Source organism: Mauremys mutica, chromosome 23 (genome assembly GCF_020497125.1).
Source record: "Mauremys mutica isolate MM-2020 ecotype Southern chromosome 23, ASM2049712v1, whole genome shotgun sequence".
NCBI lineage: Eukaryota > Metazoa > Chordata > Testudines > Geoemydidae > Mauremys > Mauremys mutica.
In genome coordinates, this window is record NC_059094.1 from 13,461,058 (window position 1) to 13,487,823 (window position 26,766).

Here is a 26,766-nt window from a genome sequence, read left to right on the forward strand (position 1 = left end):
GGTTAACTAAAATCTTGTCTACACTGCAAATGCTTTGCCCATATAGCTACACCAGCAGAGACCCCGAGTGTAGATGCAGCATAGTGGACAGAAGGAGCAACACCCCCTCCCCAGATGAAATTAGCTATCCCAGCGGAAGCACTCTTCTGTCAGCATAGTTGCACCTACACTGGGGTTTTTGCCAGCACATCACTATTTTGGCTAGGGACTGTTTTTTCCACATCCTTGACCACTATAGCTATGCTGACAAAACTCTGCAATGTACAGATGGCCTCATATATAAAACCACGGACTTGGGCTAGGAGAGAAGCAGATGTGTCATCCAGGGAGCAGGTGCCATTTTTAGGGTCACTTTTCTGCCTTTTGGTGTGCTTGGCTGCAATATACCAGCATGCCCTGCTGCTGCGGTTCCTATGGCTGTCTCCAGCCCTGCACCACAACCTCTGTAAATCTGGGTGCAGGCAAGAGATGAGCTTGATTCAAAACCCCAGAGCCAAACCCCCATGAACTTTGGATCCAGATCCACTCCAACCACCACCCTCGAAGGCCCACACCCTCCTTGTTGCATTTGTCAAGCTAACGCTGAGCCCAGTGCAAACGGGCTTCTTTCTGTTTGGTAAAACAAACTTTCCTTTTACAAGCAGCTGCCTTTGTGTGGCCCTCAGACTAAAAGGGATCAACTATCGAAACAAACACACGGGACGGAGGGCGTCTCTCCCGGTGTGTGCAGAGAGCTGTCCCGGCTGAGCAAAGCAGTGCCTGATTTTTGTGCAGTCTCTTTGTTTCCAAAGCGTTTAGAGTCTGCCACTGAGTGACCCCCTGCCCCATCCCACTCAGGGACAGCTCCACCTTCCCCCTTTTATTTCCCGGTACTATCCCAATGCCAGCCCTCTGACCGTGAGCACACACCCAGGGCTATGCTGAGACAGGAAGATATGCCCAAAGGGGGCGAGATGGAACAAGCAGCCAAGTGGGGAAAAAACCCTCCCCGTTGTCTGTCTTTCTGTCCGCACCCTGGTAGCCTGTTAGAGCCGCTGCATAAAAACGGGTCACGGCAGACGCTCATGACTGTACAGTACACGAGCAGGAACTGAGCACCCACAGCAGCCAGTGGTGAGCATCCAAAGCTCCAGCACAGAGATCTGGGTCTAGCCATATGCCAGATTAGTCACACTGGGGGCTGCCATTCAGCCATGCTGTACCCTACAAGGCTGGCCTTTTGCTGGAGTAACCTTGTTCCTCCCATTCAAAGGTCTAGGCTATAGCAACCTACGCCAACAAGGGGACTGGGATGGGATCAGCATCGCAGCTTACAGAGCAGGCAGCATAAAGAGCATCGGCGAAGCACGCCTGCTTCTGGAGGCATGCAGGTTTCACCCAGCCGTGAGCACGGCCCAGCGAGCCGGGCTCCTCCCCAGAGCAGAACAGCACCCTCTGAAACGAGCGAAGTGCAGAGCTGCTGGAGGCGAACTTCCGCTCTGATTCCATCCCTGCTCATTAGCGTTTGGATAAAATAATAATTAACAAATACATCGAGAGGCAAAGCTCCGATCCAGCATTTCGGCAAGCACGCAGCCACGAAGAAACACACACAGACACACAGAAAGAGACAGACACTTAAAACAGACGCATACAAACGAATGATGACAGTTTATCCCTGTATTTTTACAGTTGCCAAGCATGCACTTAGCACTGCTGTGTCACTTTCTGACACAGAGAGTTTCCTTCCCCAGCACAACCTGCTTAGAGCATATTTCCAACTGGGGCAGTTTAGTGCAGCAATTAGAAATTCCCCGCTCTGCCTCCTAGCTCCCATGTGGACTCTCAGAGAAGACAGCCTTTCCCTCTTGCCCCTGGAAATGGGCGACCTGGGCGCCGTGTGTGTGTGGAAGGGTAGCTGACCCCAGGGACGCGCCGGCCCAGACACAGCGCAGGTGTACGTGTGAGATCAGGCAGTGAAGAAGGGAGGGGCAGGCGGAAAGGAAAGGGGCAGGTGGGATCTCGAGTGAAGAAACGCAAACAGTGCCAGCAGGAGCTGTAGGCGCTCAGCCCCTCATGGGATGGGCCTTCAGTGGAGCAGGATCTAACAAAGGAAAGGCCTGGCACACCCAGCATGCGGGAGGGAAGAGGGCAGGGCCCTGCTGCGGGGGCAGCCAAAGGGAATAAACAGGCTATGGGATGTGCTCCACGGAAGCCCAGGCTCAGATTAGCCATAGCCCCGCAGACCCACCCACGCCTCCTTTCGCTGTAAAGTCACAACAGCTGATGGGCCTGATCCAAGTCGTTCCCCTGAGCAGTCCCTACCTGTGTAATGTAACAGGGCAGGACATGCTCCCTAGCCCTGCTGGGTGTGTGTTTGTAGCTCAGAATCATTTTGTCTTTTGCCCTTCTCCAGCCCATTCTCCCTCCACCCCTAGGAGCTAGCTCATTATCACAGGTAGGGAAACTCAGCCACGGGGAATTTTGTTAAGTGACTTTCCCAAGGTCACCCAACTAATCAGTGGCAGACCCGGGGCTAGAACCCAGGAGTCCCGATTCCTACTCCTACCAGACATTTCCTCCTTTTCTCGCATGAGAGGAGCTATATAGAGCGATTCCATAGCCTAGTGACAGAGCTGCAGGCACATCTTACTTGCTAACACTATTACTGAGGGCTCCATACACAGTACCAGCAGCAAGCAGTCAAGTTACCAACTACCTGATCCGAGTCAACACAACAAAACTATGCATGTTCTTTAAATCCCTTTCGATCTAATCTGAGTCCACCAAACAAGCTCGCTGGTTCGTTAACATTTCTGCCAAATACCTGTGTATCATGTGAATTAATTAATTATTTATAACAGCTTACTATTTGATACTAACCACCACCTCGTCACATGTGCTAAGGACATTTCCTTGTATACAGTAACTACTAGAAGATATTTCATAAATAATTCTATTTAAAAAAGAACCCTACAAATCCATAGAAATGAAGCTTCAATGAAATAAGACAGAGTCCAGGACATTAAACCAAGGAAATAGCTCACAGTTAAGGAATTAAGGTGAGCTTTCCAAAAGTGACCAGTGATTTTGTGTGCCGGTTTTTCAGGGCCCAAACTGATGTTTGTAAGCACCTGATTTTCAGAAGGGGCTGAGCACTCATCCTTTGAAAATAAGGTTCCTTTAAGATACCTCTAATTGGGCATCCAAGATCAGTAGGCACTTTTGAAAATCTGGGTTTGAACCTCTGCTGACTGTCTCTCTCTTATTCATATTCTTTATAGACAGATAAATATACAGCCCTGAAGGATGGATTGAGAGACAGAGAGATCCTCATGTTAATATACACACACATTCTGTATTAATGATGAGGGGGCTGGAGCACATGACTTATGAGGAGACGCTGAGGGAACTGGGATTGTTTAGTCTGCAGAAGAGAAGAATAAGCAGCGGGTGGGGTGATAGCTGCCTTCAACTACCTGAAAGGGGGTTCCAAAGAGGATGGATCTACACTGTTCTCAGTGGTAGCAGGTGACAGAACAAGGAGTAATGGTCTCAAGTTGCAGTGCGGGAGGTTTAGGTTGGATATTAGGAAAAACTATTTCACTAGGAGGGTGGTGAAGCACTGGAATGGGTTCCCTAGGGAGGTGGTGGAATCTCCTTCCTTAGAGGTTTTTAAGGTCAGGCCTGACAAAGCCCTGGCTGGGATGATTTAGTTGGGGGTTGGTCCTGCTTTGAGCAGGGGGTTGGACTAGATACCTCCTGAGGTCCTTTCCAACCCTGATATTCAATGATTACCGACTCCAAACATTCAAAAATCGTGAGAACCCTCCCAAATCACAAGATTGGCTTAAAAATCATGAGATTTTAAAAATATGGAGTTCTCAGTGTTTTTTATAGGCATTATCATTTTGGAGCATTTAGGCATCACATTCTCAAACTTATCTCTGCAACCAGGAGGGCTAGAAGCTTACTTCTTTTTTAAATGAAAACTGAGATTCTCACATATTAACCTGACTCCAGGAACTGGGACTTTAAGGGGAAAAAACCCAGCAAATATATTCTCACAATAATCATCATGAGAATTGGCACAAGTGGATTCACAATCTTTCACACAAAAGTGAATGTTTTTGACAGCTCTTCAGATGACCTGGGTTTAGTCCAGTAATTAATTTATTTATTATTTATATTGTGATAGCTGACTGAGATCAAGGCCCCATTCTGTTCTATTCAGGTTCCTATTCCACCTTCATCACCCTAGCATTCAAGGACTTTGAGTTAGCAAGGGTGAAAAATCGGGATGGGGGTTGGGGGTAATAGGCACCTATATAAGAAAAAGCCCCAAATATCAGGACTGTCCCTATAAAATTGGGACATCTGGTCACCCTAGACATGACCAGCTCCTGAAGTCAGGTGAATTTGTGAGAATCTCAGCTTTCATTTTAAAGAAGTACAGTACTAAGAATAGCAAAAGGCACAGAGAGGCTAAGTGACTTGTCCAGGGTCACACAGGAAGTCAGTGGCAGAGCTGGAACTTGACCCCAGGTGTCGCGTTCTCTCTCTCTCACACACACACACACACACACACTACAATTACCCATGTATCTTTCTTTTTCCTCCTTCCTTGCCTTCCTATTTTTACTTCCTCTCTGGACGCCAGCTTTCCCCTCTTTCCTGTATTTCCTTTTCCTTCCTCCACCTTCGATTCCCTCCCCAATCCCTCTCTTTTTTCTCCTTATAGATAAGTTACACTTTGGCCTGGCTTGGGCTACCATCACCTCTTCCTGAATGGCCTTTTCCAGAAGCCCAACTGGTAGCTGGTAAGGTTTCCCAAAGATGCCCGTACACGCTGGGGCACAAGGATCTCCCGTGAGCAGGTCTCCCCCATGCTGGGAAAATCTTTCTTCATTTAATCAACGAATGTCATGATATTTTTCAAATAATATATCTGTTGAACGAATATGATTCACCCAGTTCTAGGTGTAACACAATTCAACCACCTGTTTCCTGGAGACAGGGCATCATGGATGCCAAAGACAGAACAAGGACAACGAAGAAGAGCTTGGCCACTAACAGTATGTCGACCAGCGTCATCTCATTGTTTCCTTGTGCTCTCTGCCTGTCTGTATCCCCCTGTTGTCTCTTGTCTTATACTGAGATTGTATAAGGGATTGTCTGTTTGCAATGGTGTCCTGATCCATAATTGGAACTCGTAGGCACGAGCATGATACAAATAAATAACAATAATAATCAAACAATGGAGCTTAACCTCTGAGCTCATTGAGAATCATGCATTGGAGGTGGAGTTTTAGTCTGAATTTGATCACTGGCTAATTAAGACAAATTGGGGAATATTTTTTCAATTGTGTACCATGAGCATAATTGTCCTTGTTCAGTCTATAAGGACTTCAGGTTCTGATCCTGGAATGAGCACCATGCAAATCAACAGAACTTGAGCATGTGTTTAAGTGCTATGTTGAATCGGGTCCAAGTGCAGAATATACATTTCAGTGCTTTTTGGATGATCGTTTTGATGATGATCAAAATTCCAAAGAGTGGCTCTCACAATACAGAACCAGATCCTCAGTAAAGAGTCTTAGCTCTGTTGACTACGCTGTAGCTATGCTGATTTATGCCAGTTGGGAACCTGATCCACAATGCAGAGAGAGACTGTATAAATGTTGATTGAACATTGCTCTGACTCTAGGGTTTACTCGGAATGGTTCTAGTTCCTTTACCGTGCATTATGTTGCAGTTATTTGAGTTTTTAATTTACAAATCTCTCACAACATAATTTTATAAAACCAAAACCCATGGTTTGCTTGAAAATATACGTTGTTGCCGGTACAGTTAGCCCTTCTCTGCTTTGCAGCCAGGATTTAATAAAGGGCTTTAACTTTTCATTCACCAGGAGCATAACTCAAGTTTTAATAACACACCTTGTGCATGACAAAAATTTGCTTCTGGCGATCATGGTTTCGACCACAAAACCACAGCTGGGAGTAGCTCTTGGTTAACTCTTTCAAAGCCACATGCTGCAGCGGTGCCGTGTTATACACCTGCTCAACAGAGACGGCCAGGTACGTTAAAATCTTCTCATTTATATCATATGCGAAAAGGATCATCTCCCTTGCCAAACTGGCCCCTTTCCAGACCTTCTTTGTGCTGAAAATTGCCATGGAGGAAGAGGGTCCTTATCATTTTGGGACAGATCTTCAACTGGAGCATAGCTCCATTGGGAGTTTTTCACCTTCCTCTGCAGCATGGGGCACAGGTCACTAGTGTAATGGTGGATTCTCTGGAACGTGACATCTTTAAATCATGATTTTAGGATGTCAGTAACTCAGCCAGAGGTGAGGGGCCCGTTACTGGAGTGGGTGGGTGAGGTTCTGTGGCCTGCAATGTGCAGGAGGTTAAGACTAGACGATCATGATGGTCCCTTCTGGCTTTAGAGTCTATGAGTCAATAGAGCTGTGCTGATTTACACCCGCTCAGGATGTGTCCCCTCCTCTCTGTGTCTTTGAACAGTGTGTCACAGGCGTGCGGTGATGGGGAGAGGATGCACACCGGAAAGGACCATGTGAAAGAGCTTGAGTCATGCTAGCTGGACTCACCACTATCCTCTTCAGAACCGGGCTGCCACCCTCTAAGTGCTTGGTCCTGAGATGCCAAGAGCCCTCCTCTCCCCTTGACCTCCATGGATGAATGTGGCCCAATGGGATTGACCCATTATTAAGTAGTTCACCCTCTATAGCAAATCTTCCACAGGTCCCTCTCATTCAGTGACCCAGCTTTCTCCTTTCTCTGTGGCGGAGCCAGAAGCCAAAGGCTGTACTTGATTTCTGAGAACGTTTCATGGATGACTTTGATGTCACACTGTTCTAGGGTTATCAGATAGCAGCTGAGAAAAAATAGGACAGGGGGTGGGGGGGTAATAGGTGCCTATATAAGAAAAAGTCCCAAAAAACAGGACTGTCCCTTTAAAAACGGGACATCTGGTCACCCTATGCTGTTTCCCATCTCCCTTATCTCCCCCTGCATGGCCCCAGGGGTATTTTCAGCTCCAGGTACTCCAGGCCCATTGTCCTTTTAAATTGTTTCTCTCTAGAGTCCCCTGCAATTATTGCCCCCCCCCCCCCCCGCCCACATGCAGCGCACGACAGGGCATCAGCACACTGGGGCTTGAAACTGTAGCTTCCAACTGCCCGAGCTCTTGAGCCAAACTTTGTGGTATCTGTGGGCGAAATAAGTGAAGCTGAAGTCTCCCAAGGTCTGGAAAACTATCCACAAGCTTAAGCAGTAGGAAAGTTTTCAGTTCACATGGATTCAGTTAGCGGCCGGGGGGGCCTTTTATCTGATCTGGAGGCAACTAGACAAAGCAACAAACAAGAGATGGAGACCAGATAGCAACCTCTGCATTTTTATCAATCACAAAGGAGATGTAGCTCTCACCAATTCCCTTTGTTTCATCTGAAGGACATGGGGAGGGGGGTTAACAGTCCGTTAGTAAGAGAGGGGTCAAGCAACCATGTAATTCGCTAGGTAAGGTAATCCCGCTGCTCCAGAATCAGTAGAAAAATCTAATAAATCTAATTGTGTGTGTGTGTGTGTATACACGCGCACACACACACACAAAAACAAAATATAGTATTTAGGGAACAAGCCATATGACCTAGCTAAATAAAAATCAAAACAACTTTAAACTACCCAAAGAGTTCAAAAGGGGGAAAATTAAGACACTTCTATTCTTTACTCAGGTCTGTAGCAATGTGTGTGTGTGTGTATATATATAATAATCATTAGCACTTTACTTCTGCACTGTCCTTTACAATCATTAACAAATTAATTCCCAATACCTCTGGGAGGCAAGTCAATCTCTCTGTGTGTAAAATTATACACATTTTTAAATGCACATTTCCAAAGCTCCATATATATCTTCTCTATATCCATTACATTCTATATACACACACATGCGCACACATACAGAAACATGTGTATCTATATAGTCTCTTCAACTTCAGTTGGACTAGCCATTTGATTAAGGGAAGCAGAATTTGGTCTCCTACTTATCCCATTCCCCTCTACCGGTCCTATCTCTACCACATAATTTCATTCAAATGGGCCCATTAATTATAAAACTCATCTTTTGCCTCCAGTGCTACGGTCCCTTGGCTGCTGGTCCGTGTGCTACCCAAAATGCATATTAACAGTACAAAGTATTTTGAATCCCAAACATTTAGGAGTTCAAGTTTTGGAGGAACAGCTACTTGTCTATGGAAAACTGCATTACACTATACTTGTCTGAGTACTTTTTTCCTCCCCAAAAATCAAAATAAATGGGTCCACATCCATTTCTAAGGCCTTGATAAAATCTATTTAGTTAGAAGAACCCAGAGACTTTTCCAGGACTGATTATTGATTTATTTGGGGACCCTCCTAATTAAAAAATACTCCATCAATTGTACCATAAGTTGGATTTTTGTTTTGTTTTGTTTTGTTTTGCTTCAGGACAAAGGAGAGGAACTTCTGAGGCGAATCCTTGTATGTCAAATTTCAGTCGGGGGAAAATTTAATATCACAATTTTAAAGAGGTTTGCTTTTTTTTTTTTTAAGGGCAGTGATGACTGACTCATAACAAGCATAGCACTGGGTTACTGTAGAATAGAAAGACTGAGATAAAGCCCTGTTTCACGTTTTTAGCTTCATTTGTAAATAGCTAGACAGGCAGATTAAACCTGTGGAGTCTAATTCATTCACACCAGAAGTACTTAAATCCTGCCTCAGATGAAATACTTAGGGGATTAGTTAAATAAAATTAAAAAAATGATCTACTTACTCAAGTTCATTAGACATGTTTCCCCAGGTTTCCAAATCTTTGCAGACAGCAAATTCTGATGACTTCTCTCCTCTAGTACCTGCTAACTACAGACATGGCCTGTGAAGTGAAGTGTTTGATTTATGTTGAGGTTTTTGTGTACAGGTATTTTGCTGACAGGTAGGTTCCCCAGAGTTCAGCCACTGATTGGCTGATGAGACAGGTGCCATGGGACAGGTACACCTTAAACAGGTGCAGCTGTTAACGCTTTGTGTGCTGAACCAGGTAGACGTGGAGGAGGAATCTACCTGTTTCTAAAGAGGAGGGGGGAAGGAAGGAGGAAAAACCCTCCAGGGAAAAGGTATGACAAAAGTAGGAGTGGATTCATTTATTCATTTATGTGATAATTAGTTTCACGCTCACATTCAGTATCAGGAATGCATTTCTTACGCTGCAGAGCCAAACCGGAGCATCTGTCTGTCTCATGAAGCCAGGGACTGATTTGCTCTTTGCTGTGTCTATTTGGAAGCACACACACACACACACACACACACACACAGAGTAAATTATGCTTCATATTTTCCTGTCAATTTTTGAAAGATACAATCATTTTACTTACACATTAACCCTGGGCTCCCCTTTCCTTGCCTCCTCTAGTCGTCCTTCCCGTAAGATCACTGGTGGTTTTTTCCTCTTCAATGAACCTCTTTTAAAAATGTTACTTTACTAGGTGTCAGCACCCCTCTGCAGCACGTGGCCTCCAACGTCAGAACACACCGGATCAGGGGATCCTTCCATTGGCTTTGCTGGGCCCGCTAGGGAAAAAGAGCTCTGGAAGAACCTTTCCCTGTACTGTTCATGCATTGCTGTCCTGTTTTCTGAACTAATAATGACAGCACAGCTCCAGCACACACACAAGAAGGCAAAGGGTAGCCCAGGCATAATGCCGCTTTACCACAACCTGAAAGGACTTCCCTGGCAATAGCTGTGTAGCAACTTGGTTGTAAACAGCCAAAAGGTTTATGCAATAAAAGAAAACTCATTGAGGATTCGAGCGCTCCCATTCTCGCTGGATAGTTTCTGTCATCCGTGTTGCAAGGAGCAGGCAAAGGATGGGCTCAGTGCGTGACTCACGTTAGCTGGGCACGGAAGGCAGGCGAGGATTCCAGGAGACGTGTTGGTGCAAGCCTGAAAAAGAAAAAGAAAGAAGGAAAAAACGTTTCACGTCTCGCTTTCTCACTCCATCCTGCCTGTTTATCGGCCCACGTCAGCAGGTGAATAAAACAAGGGAGCAAGATCGGTTGCCATACCCCCGTGTGTGGGGGGGGATGGGGCACAAGGGGCTCGGCTCCCACTAGGTGCAGAGGACAATGCCTGGTCTGACCCCACTAGTCTTTGCTCTCCCTTGTCCTGGAGTTCAGCAGCCTTGGCTGTGCGGGGACTTTCAAGACCCAGGCCTGCACTAGCCATTATCTATTGTCTTCCATTCCACTGTAAAAGCTCCTACCTGCCTCAGACCTTGAGTGTGAATGAAAGCGGGGCAGCCTAGGGAATGAAAGATAGGGAATCCTAGAACGCCAGCTGTAAGAGTAGGTTTGTGGGGCAGTGCATAACAGAGGATGACCCACCATTCAACCAACATGATGCTCCTTAGTGAGATGAGTAGGTGTTGAAATGTCTGGGTATCCCCTGCCTCCTGAACATAACGTGGTAACCTGCCCAGCCCAGGGAAGGGATGCAATATCCAATGTCCTTATAGTGGCCTTGAATCAGGCCCAGGATTGGTGTCCAGCACCACTGGAGAGAATGTGAGGAGATCAAAAGAGGAGAGGGGAAAAGAAAAACGTCTCTCCTAACTGACCCATGGACAGCAGCGGCAAAGCTGGATTGGTGGCATTGTCCATCAAATGTTTTCTGATTGGGACTCCAAATACAGAAATAATGTTGCTCAGTGATCAGTGCTGAGGTCCTGGGCGGTTTTCCTTCATCCAGACCCGCTTAAAGCCAGCAATGGTGCAATTCACATGCCAAACCAGACCGGAGTGTGATGTGTGTGTGGGGCGGGGGGGGGGGTTTCTCAGCTCATGGGAAGTCCCAAGAGCAGTACCAACTCATCAGAGGATTTGTCGAGGTCTTTCTGGCTTGCTAGAGAGAAGGACCCATTAGGTGCTGGAGTTGAAGCAGCAGCATTGGCAGCGAGAGAGAGAAAACACTGCTAAGAGAATTGGCTGGAGATCTGGCTGCAGATGGCAGTCTCTGACCAGAGCTTTGTGCCAAAAGACTGGCCAGGTACAGAGAGAGAGTGCAGAGGAAGCTGAGACTGTGGAGTGGTGCCACTCGGTTGGCAGGGGAATGGGCTTCACGTAGGTTATACCCGCACATGGATGCCAGATCCTGGGTTGCTTGCTACCACCCATTGTTTTATTGCCAGGGTCATGGCTGTCTCTGCAGGAGGTGGCAATGATATAAACACCGGTGTGGACCCAGGCCACCAAGTTCACCTGACTTACCGATCTTGGAGTCAGGCTTGGAGCGTTGCTTGAGATGCTGGAGTGCGGAACATGCACTGGGAACCCTTTGCCTCTTGTCTCTACTCCAGTTCTCTCAGGCTGTCAGAGTTCACAGGAGGGGGCAGCGGAAGCTGAGGTAGCCAGTACTACTACTGGGGCTGTCCAACAGACTTACCGAGGTCCTGGCTCAGGCTGGTGGCCGGTAGCCATGATGCTGCCCATGCTGAGCTGCTCCACTGCACCAGGCATCCTGCTGAAAGACAGTCAAGTCCCCACGTGAAACAGAGCGAGCTGCGATCATCGCAACACAATTCTCCAGTGAGCCCAAACCCTGGGATCTCAAAGTGGCGGCTTCTTTATCTAATTGTTATTACTTTTGGCCTTTAGAGATCGCTTTTCCTGTAACTTTGTTGTAATTAAAATAGACCCTGACTTTTGCCAGCCTGTAGCCCAGGGCAGTGGGCTACAGAGAGGAGACCTCGCCCGCTACAGAACATGCACACACACACAGACCACTTCATCCACACGTGCACTCACATACACACATCACACGCACATGCATGAATACATACAGGCATGCAGACCTACACATGTACACACACACACACAGCGTGCACGGCCTCAGCTCAAGCTCTGGCAGGTACAACTGCTTGCCTAGCCTACGCAGTATTCGCAGCTAGGTGAAGGGCACAGAAAAAGCCAACACCTTTGTGCTGGCACCTTCGGTAGCAAGCCCCACCTTTATGTGCAAATGCCAGTTTGTGCACGTGGTGAAAACTGAACTTACAGATGCTGCCGATGCACTTGTAGAGGCCTGCTGAAAATGGGGCTCAGTGTGTTTGACTCTTTTTCCTTCGCATCACAGATGTTCCTCATACTATGATGTTACTCTCTGCGCTTTTCATGCCTTTAATCCAAGGCTGTCAGCATGATTCACAAACATTCAACCAATGCTCACAACCCCCACTGAGACAGGGAAGCATTATTATCCCCACTGGACGGATGGGGAACCTGAGGCACAGCCTGGTTCCGCTTACACAAGTAAGTGGCAGAGCTGGGAATAGAACCCAGAACTCCTGATTTTAAGCACCACCCCCTTTTCTAACTGCTCGATCCCCAGAATTAGTGTCTATATTAGAAAAGAGGAAGAGTTGATATGTAATGAGACCACCTAGCTTAGATAAAACTTTGCACCAGTAGATCTCAAAGTGCCGTACAAAGCAGGTCAGTATCATTATCTCCGTTTTACAGGTAGGGAAATTGAGGTGACGTGCCTCACCCACGGTCGCCCACCAGCAAAGCTAGGACTAGAACCAAGCCCAGTCCAGAGCGCTAGGCACTAGGCTGCGCTATCTATAGAAGGGGAGTGCAGTCAGCACCGCGCTACTGCAAGACACACACTAGCTGCTGACAGAGGTGAGACCACCCCTGCCCCACCTTTTTCGTGATTTTGGGCACCGTGCCCTATTTGTACGTTTTAAGGCAACCAGAGGCCTCCAGGTCTGGGCGCCTAGACTATGATTTCAGTATTTTTAATTATTATTTTCTCTCTTTTTTTCATTCACACTCCACCCTCCAGGAGTATCGGGCAGCAGGGTGGGTTAGAAGAGAGAGACCAAGAGACACATTCCCTATGCACACAGCCCTCCCACTTCCCCTTCCACTCCCCTACTAAATATACCTTAGAACAAAAGCCCTTTATGATACTCTAAAAATAGAGCATGCAGCACAGTCAAGATAAACTGCAGAACCTTCCATGCCCAGATTTCCAAGAGCTCTGAAGTTAGAGGGCGAGATTTTGCCTGCAGTTGCATCCCCTCTAAGATAAGGGGGTTGCACTTGGGTTTGTTCCGCTCAGTCCACCGGAACCCTCTGGGGTCGGATTCTGGTCTCACGCCTTGCCTGCCGCTGGAAGCCAGGAATCGCTCCACTGAAGACAGTGGCGATACACTGGGGCAGTGGTGTGACAGCGATCAGAACCGGGCTTCTGGTGCCTGCTCACGTAGGATGGAATTGGAAAGCTGCCTGAGAGGCAGGCTGGCCCAAGAGACAGGACACCGTTCTAGTTCTAGTTCTCTCTCTGCGCTTCTGTTTCCCCGCCCACTTCTTGTCTACACAGATTGCACCCCCACCGGTGACACTGTAACACCAGATTTCTGCACATGGACCTGTGTATCGCCCCAAGTTTGTTAGAGGAATTAATTTAAAATAATTGCACCAGATATATTAATATGCTAGTATTATCTTTCTAATAAGGCTTCTGAAGACCAGCACAACTTTGGACACTGTCATAAATGCCCTTCTCCCAACCTAGCCCTCTCCTCTTGCTAAATTGATCAGGATTATTCTAAAAAGGCTTCACACTGTTCTACCTGGGTGGGGGCACACTGTGCATGTCACCTCTCCAATTAATCTTCAATGGACGGGGGAGATTTTTCTTGAATGAGCTGAGGGGGGTGCGGGGGGACATTGTATTATCTTTCCGTCTGCAGGACATAAGGCATTTCCTAAGGAAAGCTGTCAATTATCCATTCCAGTAGCTCTGTGACATGCCTGCATTTTCAGCTGCACTCGAACAGAGGTTATTAAAACACTCCAACAATTAATCAAGTGTACGAGGAAGTAGCCTGAACTAGGTTGGAGCCAGTTGTCCTACGCCGAGCTGAGGGCTGGCTGCTTCAGCTGCTATCCCAGCACTCAAATGGCTTTTGATATAAGCCACAGCACCAGAAATCTTTGGGCCCAAACCAGATATCCCATTGTGGGTAAAACTCCCACTGGTTTGTTCAGGAACTTTGCATGAAGAAGGACAAGTGAAATCTGAGCATGGACTACCATAGATTGTAAGGAGGCAACAACTGTCTTTTGATTCTTTGATCGTACAGCACCTAACACAATGGGGTCCTGCTCCAGGACTGGGTGGCTTGGCACCAATAATAATATCCTAGGTGGTAGAGCCAGTCAGTGGGACCTGTAACACACACTCACGAAGGGGTTACACTCCCGCAGTACAAATAATTGCACACACCACAAACATACAAATACATCATCATCATGAGGAGTTCAGCATCTGGCCCTCTGATTTTCAAAGTTCCTTCCTTCTCTCCCCCTTCCGTCTCTCTTTCCAAATGACCCTTTGCCACTGGGTGTTTTTCAGTTACTCAGACATTCCTAACAGCAGGATACCCAGGAGGTAAGCTGGGTCTGCCAGACCCTAGCGTCAACAAACAAGGTGACCCTCTCCTCGAGTGGCTTTTTAATAGAGACGGGGCCCTGTTTGTTATTATCTGTTGTAGCCTGGGGGGCTGTAGGAAAATTCCTGTTGCTTTCAGCTAGTTCTACCAGTTTTTACATGGTAACAGATTTGGGTTGTAAACAACTGACCCAACCGTCTCGGGGCAGCCACTTTCAGCTTAAATAAACAAACGTGACCCCCCTTTGCTCTCCCCTAGAACTGCCAGCTTTAGTTTAAGACATCAGCCTCAATCATTATCGGTTATAAAGCAACCTAAGCGCTGGGGAAAGGTACCAAAGTCCTATTTATCCACAACAGCACGGGCAAAGTTCTTGTACCTCCTGACCTGGAGGGACCACTGAAAAAGCTCTGTGTCTCTCCATCCCCACCCGATTCTTAGCCTCTGTCCCATGCCATCTAGACCATTTAAGAGCCAGCAATCATGCCAGCCATTTACCTGGCTCCCCTCAGCCCGAAGGCAGACGCAGAGCTCAGCTATAGCAAACCTGCCCAGCGGAGCCCAGGTCCCAGGCTGGGGAGGAGTGAGTTGGCTTGAGGCCTAGTGGAGAAGCTCTGGGTTTCAGCCTGGGAGGTCAACCTAGGCCACAAGGCCCAAACCTCCAGTGAGGTTTCACGACATGTACGTGGAGGGAAGTAGGTTGGAGCCAAAGTTTGCTTTGCTCATCGCTGCGTGTGGAAATTGGTCTCAAGCCCCCAAGCACCCAGCAGGGTGTTACCTTGTGCCCATGTAACAGGCTGGTAACAGGCTGGTGGGTGTGTTTTAAGGGTTTCTTGATGTGCCTGATCCACAGAGGATGAGCTGGTTACAGTCCCAGTGGGGAGGGTTGCGTATCTTTAGCTCAAACTGTAGCAGCTCATGCGTTCAGCTTGGGAGGTCCCCAGTTCAATCCCTGGTGTGTCAGTCAAGACAGCAGCAGTCACAGCCCCACACGCTTACTCCTCCTTTCTCTCCCATCAGCTGGATGTCCTGTGTTTGCAGCTCCAAGCAGAGAGACCATTTTCCTCCTACAAATCAAAGTGGAGGTGACGAATTTTCTCCCAGTAAAAAGAACAGGAGGACTTGTGGCACCTTAGAGACTGACAAACTTATTTGAGCATAAGCTTTCGTGGGCTACAGCCCACTTCATCCCAGTAGTTATTGAACCACAAGAGGCTGCTGCCAATAGCTGCGATGGAACAAGGGGCTCAGGAAATTGCCCGGCTTGTTATTTTGTGGCAGCTTGCTCTTGTGCCTGGAAGAGCTTTTGTTTAAAACAGAAAGGCCGTGTCCAAATGTAAAATCAGTCACTGCTCCCGACTGTCTTCACCACCATCCCATCCCAACCACAGTTTCAAAAGGCCTGATTCGCCCCTCCTGTAACAACTTTGAGTCAATGGAGAGTTGCACCAGGGGTGAATTTGGCCTCACAGGGGCAGTGCCTTCGGACTGGCTCACCACTCAGCACTCATCTGGATCTTCCGCTGCAGAGATACAGGCTCACTGTCCCAGAGCTGCTTGGCCTCGCTCAGTTTGGGGAGGGATAGCGCAAGGGTTTGAGCATTGGCCCAGGGTTGTGAGTTCAATCCTAGAGGGGGCCATTTAGGGATCTGGGGCAAAAATTTGTCTGGGGATTGGTCCTGCTTTGAGCAGGGGGTTGGACTAGATACCTCCTGAGGTCCCTTCCAACCCTGATATTCTATGATTAAGACGGGCCTCAGCGGCAACGTTTGGGCTCCAGTCTCAACTTTCCCAGAGCGTGGGTGATTTCAGTTCAGCCAGTTCCAGAGATGCTGCCAGCTACAATATTCTGAGATGGATCTGAACTCTGGGGGCCTTTTCAGAGCTGCGATTGGATTCAGGCCCATTTCTGATTAGCAAGTCAAAAAAGAAATATTAGAGATGGGCCACAGAACACATGCATAGGCCACTCCACATGGCGCCCACCTTCTGCAAGCTCTTCCACAGCCAGCTGATGCTGCATGACCCTACCAAACCTGGTTAGAGAACCCCACATGATGTCCTTATGTGGCAACAGGGTTTCCTTAGCGAGCTGAGAGATGAATTTAGGGCTTGTCTACATTTGCATTTGCAGTGCTGCAGTGACTGGTAGGAGAAGCCCTCCCATCAACACAGCACTGTCTACACTGAGCTCAGGTCAGTGTAACTATGTCACTGCAGGATGAGAGATGTAGTTATACCAACATACATTGGTAGTGTAGACCAAACCTTAGACCAGCAATGCGTTGATGCCATTTAGCATAAACCCTTAACATTTCGTGGTTTTATCACGCGTCTTGCGACATTTAGAGGTGGTAGCGGTTTTGGCTTTTGGCTGGGTTTATTTAAGCCCCAACTCCTGCAGCCATAGGATTATGTAAGAATCTGAGCTTCCATTTTTTTAAAGTACATTTCTAGCCCTTAGGGTTGCAGAGAAAAGCTGGAAAACACGACCCCCTAAACGCTCAAAAATCAAGAGGCAAAAAAAGAAAAAAAACAACCCCCAATTTTAAACAAAAACAATCTCACAACTTTTAAGCCAGTTTCGTGATTTTTGAATGCTTGAGGTTGACAATACTGACGTCCTTCATTAATCTTCACATCACTCCTGTGATGTAGTTATAAACAGGGAGACAGGAACAGACCAAGATTAGCACTCAGAAGCAGCTGAAGTCCAATCAGTGCTCCTGCCACTAGATGAGACTGCCTGTCTAAATGGAAGGACTTGGAGGCAGTGTGTGTGTGTGTGTGTGTGTCTGTGTCTGTGTGTGTGTGTGAGAGATATTTCTCAGAGTACCATTGAAAGGGAAGTTCTGTTAGAGAAAACACCTTAATCCTCATGCAATGCTTTCCAGGGACAATCTGGCATAGGATGTGAATCAGAAGTCTCTCTCACTCTGACTTTCTCCTACCCTACTGTACCAGGTTCATGCTGTGTGATCATTTGTCTGCAGTGCCAGAGCCAGTCTTTTATATGTGCTATGAAAAGACGTGCCCAGAGGAGGCATATTAAGTCCTGTTCTCTGAACAAAGCAGCCAGCTGGGCTGGCAGAACCCCTGGCATGGCAAGAGGCTTGACACCTTTCAGAGCCAGATGTTTTTAGAGGGGGAGGAGGACGCTGGATCTGGGATCCTGATTCAGCTCAATGTGAAGTTAGGAGCCTCTTGCAAACACCTCCAGCCATTAGATCCAGGTCCTGGTTTGGAACCATCTCGAGCTGATGAAGAATTCAAATGAAATGAAAAATACAGAGGGGCTGGGAATGAGCAGGAAGGTGGGGACAGAATTGTGGGGACAGAATCTCATTTCCAAAGGGAAATCTTTGAATCTTGCCAAAAGGCCCCACAACTCTCAGACACTATGGTCTAACTGAATGAGACTGAACTCAACTGGAAATACATGAAAACATCCAGTGTGGGAGAAGCTGCAGGCACAGAGGTCTGGTTTGCAGCTAGTTCCAGGAGTGTAGGGATTTCCCTTTGACAATCTCTCCGAAACATGCAAATTCTCAGGGAGGCTCCCTCCCCCACCATCCCATTATTGTCATGCTAACGCCCGGTCATCAAAGGGAAGAGAGAATATGCAGCTTCCACCATGTCTCTGATTCTGCACCAAGCCCAAAGTGGAATTTTGCAACACTAAAGGTATTATACCCACCATTCCCATAAAAAAAAGACAGCTCAGGGCTTGGAAAATGGGCTACAGAGCTTCACAGTATCCTGCCAAAATGTGACTCAGCGGAGTAGCTACAGAACATTATTGTAGTAGGAAGAGAGCCTGAGACATAAGCCCTTGCATGAGGCCTGGTATGAGGCAGGACCTGCTTACAGAATTTGGCAAGAACAGGGCTGAAATTGCAGAAATACACATTCCTAAGGAGCGGTAGTCACAGAATGCTCCCGCAAACACATCCCGACATCAAGTGGTACCAGAACATTCCAATATCAAGGATGGTACAAAAACATTCCCCAAGGGTAACAGGAACATACTGACCCCTCCTAAAAGGTAAGGTCGGGATGACCATACGTAATAGAGATGTTTTGATCAAACCAACATGTACAAGACGATGGGTATAACTACCAACATCAGGGGGCAGTAACTAACTACGTCAGAGGGGCAGTACTAACTTGTTTGTATCGGGGTATAAAGATGTATCTCAGAGGGAGTATCTTTGTCTGGCCTAGGGAGGAACAGAAAGTCCCCCCGTTCTCTGAGCTGGTCCATTGTTACGGGATACATGTATTAGTGGTCTGGTAGAGTCTGCAGGATGCTAGTACCATGCTTTGTCAACAATAAACCTGGCTGGGTGCCTTCATCCCTTAACGGATCTTGTGGTCGTTGGGTGGTTCGCTCGAGGTCTGCCGTGCCAGCAGTCTGCGCAGGGCTGGGGCGGCACACAGAGGGAACACACACACACAGCCAAAACATCGATCAACATCTAATCACAGTTACCATCATTCGACGGAATAGTTCAATTATTACATTATGTCACGTCAGTAGCAGTAGTGCATCTGATGGACTGCTAGTACTGACACTTCATGAAATAATGTAAAAATCAATAAAAATATAAAAAGCAAACAAAAAAACAATAAAATTCCACATGAACTTTCAAAATTCCAACATGAACATTTTCCAAAACCAGGGTTTTTTTCCCTCAGAATTTCTATTTTGTGGGAAATTTCAAATTTCAAATTTCAAATTTACCTGCTTTCATTCCAAATCGGAACAAAAACAAATTTCAAAAGGTCCAAATTTCCCGTTTAAATGGAAATCCCAAGTTTCCACCAGCTCTCCAATGAGAAGACATCACAGCTTCTGCCCCCCAGAACTTACAATGTAATCAAGGCCCAGGCACCACAGTTAATTCTTAGTGCTCAGGAGTCCGCACCACAGAAAACCACCACCACACCTGGCATGGACTGCGCTCCTTGTTGGTAGTGCTTGGGGAGATGCCAAGAACTCAATGGGCCATGGAGACTGAACTTGGCCTTACTGTTCTATATGGGACCTCTTCTAAATTCTCCCTTTTCTCGATTAAGCATGTACAATTCACGACCCTTCCTCATAAACAAAGTAATCCCGATAGACAAGCCTTGTTGGCTAACAGCCTCTGTAGGGCTTAAACTCTCACTTCTCAGCACAGGTGGCTGGAGAGGAAGCTATAAGGAGGTTCAATGCAAGGTGCCTGTTATCCCACGGAATGAAAAGCCTAGAGTGTTTTGCAATGTTTAGGTAGCGAGATGCACTAAAAACATCTCAGGTGGCAGTTAGCAAATGCTACCTGCTGGCCCCTAGGGGTGTGGGGATTTTCCCTCCCTGTGGAAAGTGCCTGATACAGCACATGGGCTTGATTACAAAACAGGCTGTTCTTTTTAGGTGTGCAAACATGTTGTTTTACATCAAGACCTGCTGTGGGCTTTGTTATTCTTCTCACGAGAAGCATCCTGTCCTCTTGACCAACACGCCGACGTTTTCCCACAAACGTGATGTAGCACCTATGGGTCACTCAGTGACGGGTAGTGGTACATGTTCCCCTGGAAAAAGGCAAATGAAATTAATCTACAAACTGAGCTGCTGTATATGAAGAGGAATGCTGTTAGTCTATGATTATGGTCAGGTGCATAAGGCACTCAAGCTGGGAGAGAGGAGAGCAGGAGTCTAGTCAATTCCCTGCTCCATGCCTCAGTTTCCCCCTCTTTCTTTGTTCATCTTGTGAATTTCAGTTGTAAGCTCTTTGGGGCAGAGACTCTCTCTCAGTACGTATTAACGCAGCTGCCAGAACAATGGGGCTCTGACCTCAGCTGGGCCCCTAACCACAACCGTAATGCAAATAATACTACGGAAGTTTTATAAGACCTTTTTTACAGTGAGTTGTTAGCCACCAATGGAAACCTCTAATGCACATGTGACATAGCAGCAGTGTGGTTTTACCTTGGTTTGAAACTAAGTCAAAGTGCACCAAGACAAATAGCACTGCATCGGTGTAAATCATGCACCGAGGAGGCTGAACTTGCGCTGGTAGCTAAAATCCCAGTATAGACCAAAATAATAGGGCTGTCAAGTGATTAAAAAAATTAATCACGATTAATTGCGCTGTTAAACAATAATATAATATCATTTATTTAAATATTTATTAAAAGTTTTCTACATTTTCAAATATATTGATTTCAATTACAACACAGAATATGAAGTGTACAACGCTCACTTTATATTTATGTTTTATTATAAATATTTGCACTGTAAAGAACAAAAAAATAGTATTTTTCAGTTCACCTCATACAAGTACTGTAGTGCGATCTCTATGGTGAAAGTTGAACTTTACAAATGTAGCATTATGTACAAAAAGAGAACTGCATTCAAAAATAAAACTATGTAAAACTTTAGAGCCTACAAGTCCACTCAGTCCAATGTCTTGTTCAGCCAATTGCTCAGATAAACAAGTTTGGTTACAATTTGCAGGAGATAATGCTGCCTGCTTCTTGTTTATGTCACTTGAAAGTGAGAATAGGCATTCGCATGGCACTGTTGTAGCCGGCGTCGCAAGATATTTATATGTCAGATACACTAAAGATTCATATGTCCCTTCATGCTTCAACCACCATTACAGAGGACATGCGTCCATGCTGATGACGGGTTCTGCTCAACAACAATCCAAAGCAATGCAGACCGACACATGTTCATTTTCATTATCTGAGTCAGATGCCACCAGCAGAAGGTTGATTTTCTTTTTTGGTGGTTCAGATTATGCAGTTTCCACACATCTGAGTGTTGCTCTTTTAAGATTTCTGAAAGCATGCTCCACACCTCATCCCTCTCAGATTTTGGAAGGCACTTCAGATTCTTAAACCATGGGTTGAGAGCTGTAGCTATTTTTAGAAATCTCACATTGGTACCTTCTTTGCGTTTTGTCAAATCTGCTGTGAAAGTGTTCTTAAAACGAACATGTGCTGGATCATCATCTGAGACTGCTACAACATGAAATATATGGCAGAATGCTGGTGAAACAGAGCTGGAGACATACAATTCTCCCCCAAGGAGTTCAGTCACAAATTTAATTACCACATTATTTTTTAAAACGAGCATCATCAGCATGGAAACATGTCCTTTGGAATGGTGGCCGAAGCATGAAGAGGCATACGGATGTTTAGCATATCTGGCATGTAAATACCTTGCAATGCCAGCTACAAAAGTGCCATGTGAAAGCCTGTTCTCACTTTCGGGTGACACTGAAAACAAGAAGCAGGCAGCAAACTTGTTTGTCTTAGCGATTGGCTGAACAAGAAGTAGGACTGAGTGGACTTGTAGGCTCTAAAGTTTTACATTGTTTTGTTTTTGAGTGCACTTATGTAACAAAAAAAATCTGCAATTTTTGTGTAATTTACTTTCATGACAGAGATCGCACTACAGTACTTGTATGAGGTGAATTGAAAAATACTATTTCTTTTGTTTATCATTTTTACAGTGCAAATATTTGTAATAAAAAATATAATATAAAGTGAGCACTGTACACTTTGTATTGTAATAGAAATCAACATATTTAAAAATGTAGAAAAACTTCCAAAATATTTAATACATTTCAGTTGGTATTCTCTTGTTTAACAGTGCAATTAATCGCGATAATTTTTTTAGTTAATTGCGTGAGTTAATTATGATGAATCAATAGCCCTAATAAAAAGGAACCCAGTTTTACACAACCCTGAAGAAGATATAAAACTTGACAGCAAGATGATATTTTCCTTTGAGGTCCCATACGAGCGCAAGACTTTAATCCATTGTTTATACAATGTCTAGAGATCCCGCTACCAGACAGGCAGGAAGAGAAAGTCCTCTACCCTGAAGTTATTTCACCATGAAATAGATAGATACAGCATCTGGGATCAGATCAGGCACAAGAGGGGGAGAAGCTGGGTAAAATATGAAGGTTTTGGTTCACTGGCAATTTCTAAAAGTTAAAAAAAAAATTCTTGGACCAAAATAAATTTTTTTTTCAGCAAATCCAAAAGAAAAAAATATAGTTTCCAGTCAAACAAAACATTTAGTTTTAACCAAATCAAAATGTTTCATTTCAACATTTAAAAAAACATTGAAAAGTGCTCAATTTTTAATATAAAATTAAAAGACACTTTGAAACAAAAAGTTGTTTCGGGCAAAAATAATGAAATGTTTCAAAAATGTCAGAATTGGCCATTTTGATTTTTTTCAGAGTTTTTTTTTTAGTTTTTTTTTTTCCTAAACAAAATAATTCTGCAAAATCAAGACATAGTTGCGAAACTTGTTGATGTTGCCAAATCGGTATTTTTAACCAACAACACAAAGTGTAAGGTGAAAAGGTTTTGCCCAGCTCTAACCCCTGGGAGTAGCAGCCCCCGGGATCAGTGGAGAGGGAAGGCTGCGGGCTGAGACAAAAGATGCCAGATGCTGATAGAAAGGCTAGTCATGGTGAGTTTCATTTATTTTGCACCGCGTTGGTCTGAATAAAAGACAGAGGCTAATGGAACACCAGGCTCCCACCTCTCCTATCTCACTGTCTATCTCAGGTTCTTTCACTCGCTCAGCTAAAGGGCAGGTTATACAGAGGGGGTTTCTTGCCTTAGGGACTGCGCTGCCATTTCACTCTGACTGATGCAGATGGGATTAACTGTGAGCAGACACTCCCCTGCCCCTAGATAATCCCACAGGGGGTCACATCAGGCCCAGGATGGCAACCGCTGGGAGAAGGTAACACAGGTTGGGGCCAATTCTGACCCCTTTCCTGTATGCACAGAGGGTGGGTCCTACCTGCCACCCATTTGGGTCCCACTGTGTGGGAAACAATTTGGGGGACCGCCGTAGTGGGTAGATTCAGGCCAGAGCTGGCAGCTGTCTCTCTACGTAAACCCATTGGCCTGACTGCACAATGAAGCGGGAGTACAGAGGCCAAAGAGGTTGCCTCCAGATGGGAGACTGAAGTGGGCTGCAGAATGGATCTGTGGCCTTCACGGGGGAGATTCCTCTGTGGCCTTGGGGCTCGGGTAATCCCATCTCCTCACCCACCAAGAAGCTCCCCCGTGCAGAGCCCAGCCTCTCAGACTGGGCATTCTGCAGGAGTTGGCATGCAGGCACTGGAATGCGTCCCACGCTGGCCCAAGCATGAAATCCCTCAGGCATCTCTACCATGCCCATCACCGTAGTGTCAGCCACTTTTCTTTTTCCCGATCTCACCGAGGACGCTCCCGCCACAGGACACCCAATAGAGCACCCGGGGCTAATAAAGCCAACCCTCGGCATTTACTCCCTGAGGTCAAGCTATAAAATTAGCAACCCAAAACACTCCACAAAGGCGGATGTCCTAATTCGTGCAAACTGGGATAGCCCCAGTGCAGTTCTGAGCACGGTGCTTTTAATAACAGCACAGATGCTGAGACACTAATAATTCAGCTGATGACTCTCTATGAGGCTGAGGAGCCCAGATGTGTAATAAGCAGGACTGGCACCATGACTGTAGTTTCACCTCCTGGGCTTGGCTTATGATTTCTTTCCCCAGTGGGAAGGTTTCTGGGGTGTGTAGTCTCTCTGGCTAGGTGGCAGGAGGACAGTATTTCTCAACTACAACCAGGAATCAGGGAAACCCCATATTCCAGAGCCTTCTCTTCCTTACTCAGGACCTGTCGGCAACCAGTCAAACTTGGCTTGGTGTCGGTTAAAGCATAAGAAGAGAATGAGTAATATTTCCTTCCTGACCTTCAGGCTGAGATGAACCCAGCAGCAGGGGAGGTCACAAACAGCAGGGAAGCTTCTGATCAGTTTAGGATTGTAAATGAACGTCCATGGGCACTTTAAGACTCCAGTTCTTCCAGTTGCAGAGATAGGGGTAATGGAGAATCCCCATGAGCAGTTTAGAAGAGCGGGAGGCTCTCTAGCCCTAGTATCCCAACTCCTCACAATGCCCCGGTGAAGTAGGGAAGTTCTATTTTCCACAACGTTCAGATGGGATTGGAGGCACAGAGAGATGAAGTGGTATTCCCAAGATCACACGGGGAGCCTGCAACAGAGACAGGAACTGAATCTAGGTGAGCTAAGTCCTGAGCTGGACAGCTAAACACAGGATCATCCCTTCCTCTCTCAAGTAAGGCTCTAACTGGGTGTCCAAAAAGAGTCTTAATATGGTGGGGAGAAAGGGTCTGTGTTCTCTGGCACATCCCTCAACCCACCCCAGCCCAAACAGGGAAAAGAACCAAACTGAGGGTCACACCAAACTATTAGTTCAGGGAGCTGGGAATGATGTGAGACTGGCGGCATTAGCATCAGTGTTGTGTATCCCCCTGGCCTGATGTCAATCATTTCCCACGGTGAAAGGGAAAGAACAGCAGTATGGGCCAGAGGATAAATCTAGGTCTCCAAGGAGGAACTGTCCCTCAGAACGACACACATCATGGCTTGAGAGGATAGGATGCTACGCTGGGGAATCACTACACAGCTACCTTACAGGTGACCGGCAAAGGAAAAAGCCGTGGGTTCATGCCTCACTTCCCCACTCTTTGTTCAAATGAGTGAAGGCCTGAAAAGTTTGGGAGTTTAACTTAAGAAAACTTCGGCTTGAATTTTTTAAACATACAAATTTCTTATCTTCCCTGTTTTCCTTAGAAAAATCTATGGGTGACTGGAGCACTGGTAGGATAATGATATCACAGGTATCAAAGAAATGAAGCCTGGACAATTGAGAATGGAAGGGAGTTTTTTGGAAAGACTGTTTGTTAACACATATTTAACTCAAACACCCAACAAACCATCAGGGGTAAAGATCTCTGTTAAAGAGCCAACCTTTCCTTTACTTCTCACACTTGGGGTCACTGGTTCTCGACACTAAAACAGGGATGATCAAACATGATATACCAACTATTGCTAAGATTAAAAAATAGCAAAAATAAATCCCCCCAATCCCATCACAAAGCAGGAACCAAAAGCATAAAGACAATATTCCCCGAACCCCACCCCGGGAGGGACTCCTTTGAGGACAATGGAAAGAGCTGGGAGGAGTTTTGCAGATGTCCAGGCTGAGCCTGGTTAGGTTGTGTGTGGTCCTTGTTGCTTTATGAGACTTGCATAAACGCCGAATGCTTTGTTCCATGCTGAATAGGAAAGTTAGCCCCAAATTAGCACTAATGTGAGGTCATTTAACCCTTACGGGAGGTCTTTGGATGAAATCATAATAGAAGCAGGCAGGAGTAGGGACAGGCCAATCATGGAACCCGCAGAGGTTTTGTCCGACACTGACAAAGTGCACTATTATCACACTTAGTGGAGGTCAAAAATGTAAATACTCCAAGTGCAGCTGACAGCAAACATCCCCCTGCTGGGCTGATTATTCCTTGAACAGGTGCTGCTCACAAATCCCCCTGCAATGGCTGGAGATTTCGCTCATTATTCCCACCGGGTTTTGGCCCGATGGTCAGAATTCGAGGTGAATGGAGCTGAATGGGACCGTGGGGGTCTATCAATCCAGTATGTTCATTGGTATAATGGTTGCATGATCTATGCGGCTCTCTCTGCAATTTCTTTGTCCTACCCTTGAAACAGGATCCGCTCTTTCATTGCCAGTGAAAGGGATTGTGTGTGGTTTGCTCTGGGCATGTAGAAACCTGTGAGCAAGTGGAAGCTCCCATAGGCACAATACAGACACCAGTCTGATCTCTTTTCTTGGCAGAGTCTGGTTTGGGGGAAAATCCCAAGCCTGCCTGGAGTCTGGCGCGCTGTAGCCCATGGCACCCGAAAGCAGGCTGCTGAAGCAAGACATGGAGCCCAGCAGGGGTGGGTTGGTTGGGATGGATGGTATGATACAGTGGCAGTTGCGTGGCAAGGCAAATGGCATAATATCACCTTCAGACACCAGTGCATTCTAGCCTTGCATTCTGGGACCGCATGAAAGGAGCTTACTGTTAACACCGGCAGAGCAAAGCAAACTCTTACACTCGCCAGCATCTCTCTGCTTGTGACAGTAGCACTTTGAGGGAAGAGCTTGCAGTCTAACTAGACAAGGCCAGCACCATTATCCCCATTTTACAGATGGAGAAACAAAGCTTGGAGAAGGGGATTAATTTGCCGAGGTTGACACAGTGAATCTGTGTCAGGGCAAGGAATCAAACCTAGCTCTCCTGAGTCCTAGTCCACTACCTTAACCAGGATTAATCTACCTTATGATCTGGTATCTGCATCTCCACATCCCATTATTATGTACTCAGAAACCACCTG

At 46.3% G+C, this 26,766-nt stretch overlaps 1 protein-coding gene across 8 annotated transcripts in view; it reads right to left on the reverse strand.

The window, feature by feature from the left end:
* Nucleotides 1-26,766, reverse strand: part of GRHL3 (grainyhead like transcription factor 3) — a 211,551-nt gene that overhangs the window by 36,339 nt on the left and 148,446 nt on the right. The window contains exons 1-4 of one of the 8 annotated variants that reach the window (XM_044997782.1): nucleotides 19,945-20,073; nucleotides 11,480-11,554; nucleotides 9,414-9,982; nucleotides 8,816-8,901 (exon numbers count right to left, since the gene is read on the reverse strand). In XM_044997782.1, the coding sequence (XP_044853717.1) occupies nucleotides 8,816-8,832 (17 nt within the window). In that variant the 5' untranslated portion in view covers nucleotides 8,833-8,901; nucleotides 9,414-9,982; nucleotides 11,480-11,554; nucleotides 19,945-20,073. Of the gene's footprint in view, nucleotides 1-5,918; nucleotides 6,005-8,815; nucleotides 8,915-9,413; nucleotides 9,983-11,479; nucleotides 11,558-15,276; nucleotides 15,372-19,944; nucleotides 20,074-26,766 lie in introns of those variants that run through there. The other 7 variants (XM_044997781.1, XM_044997786.1, XM_044997785.1 and 4 more) reach the window with 7 other exon arrangements.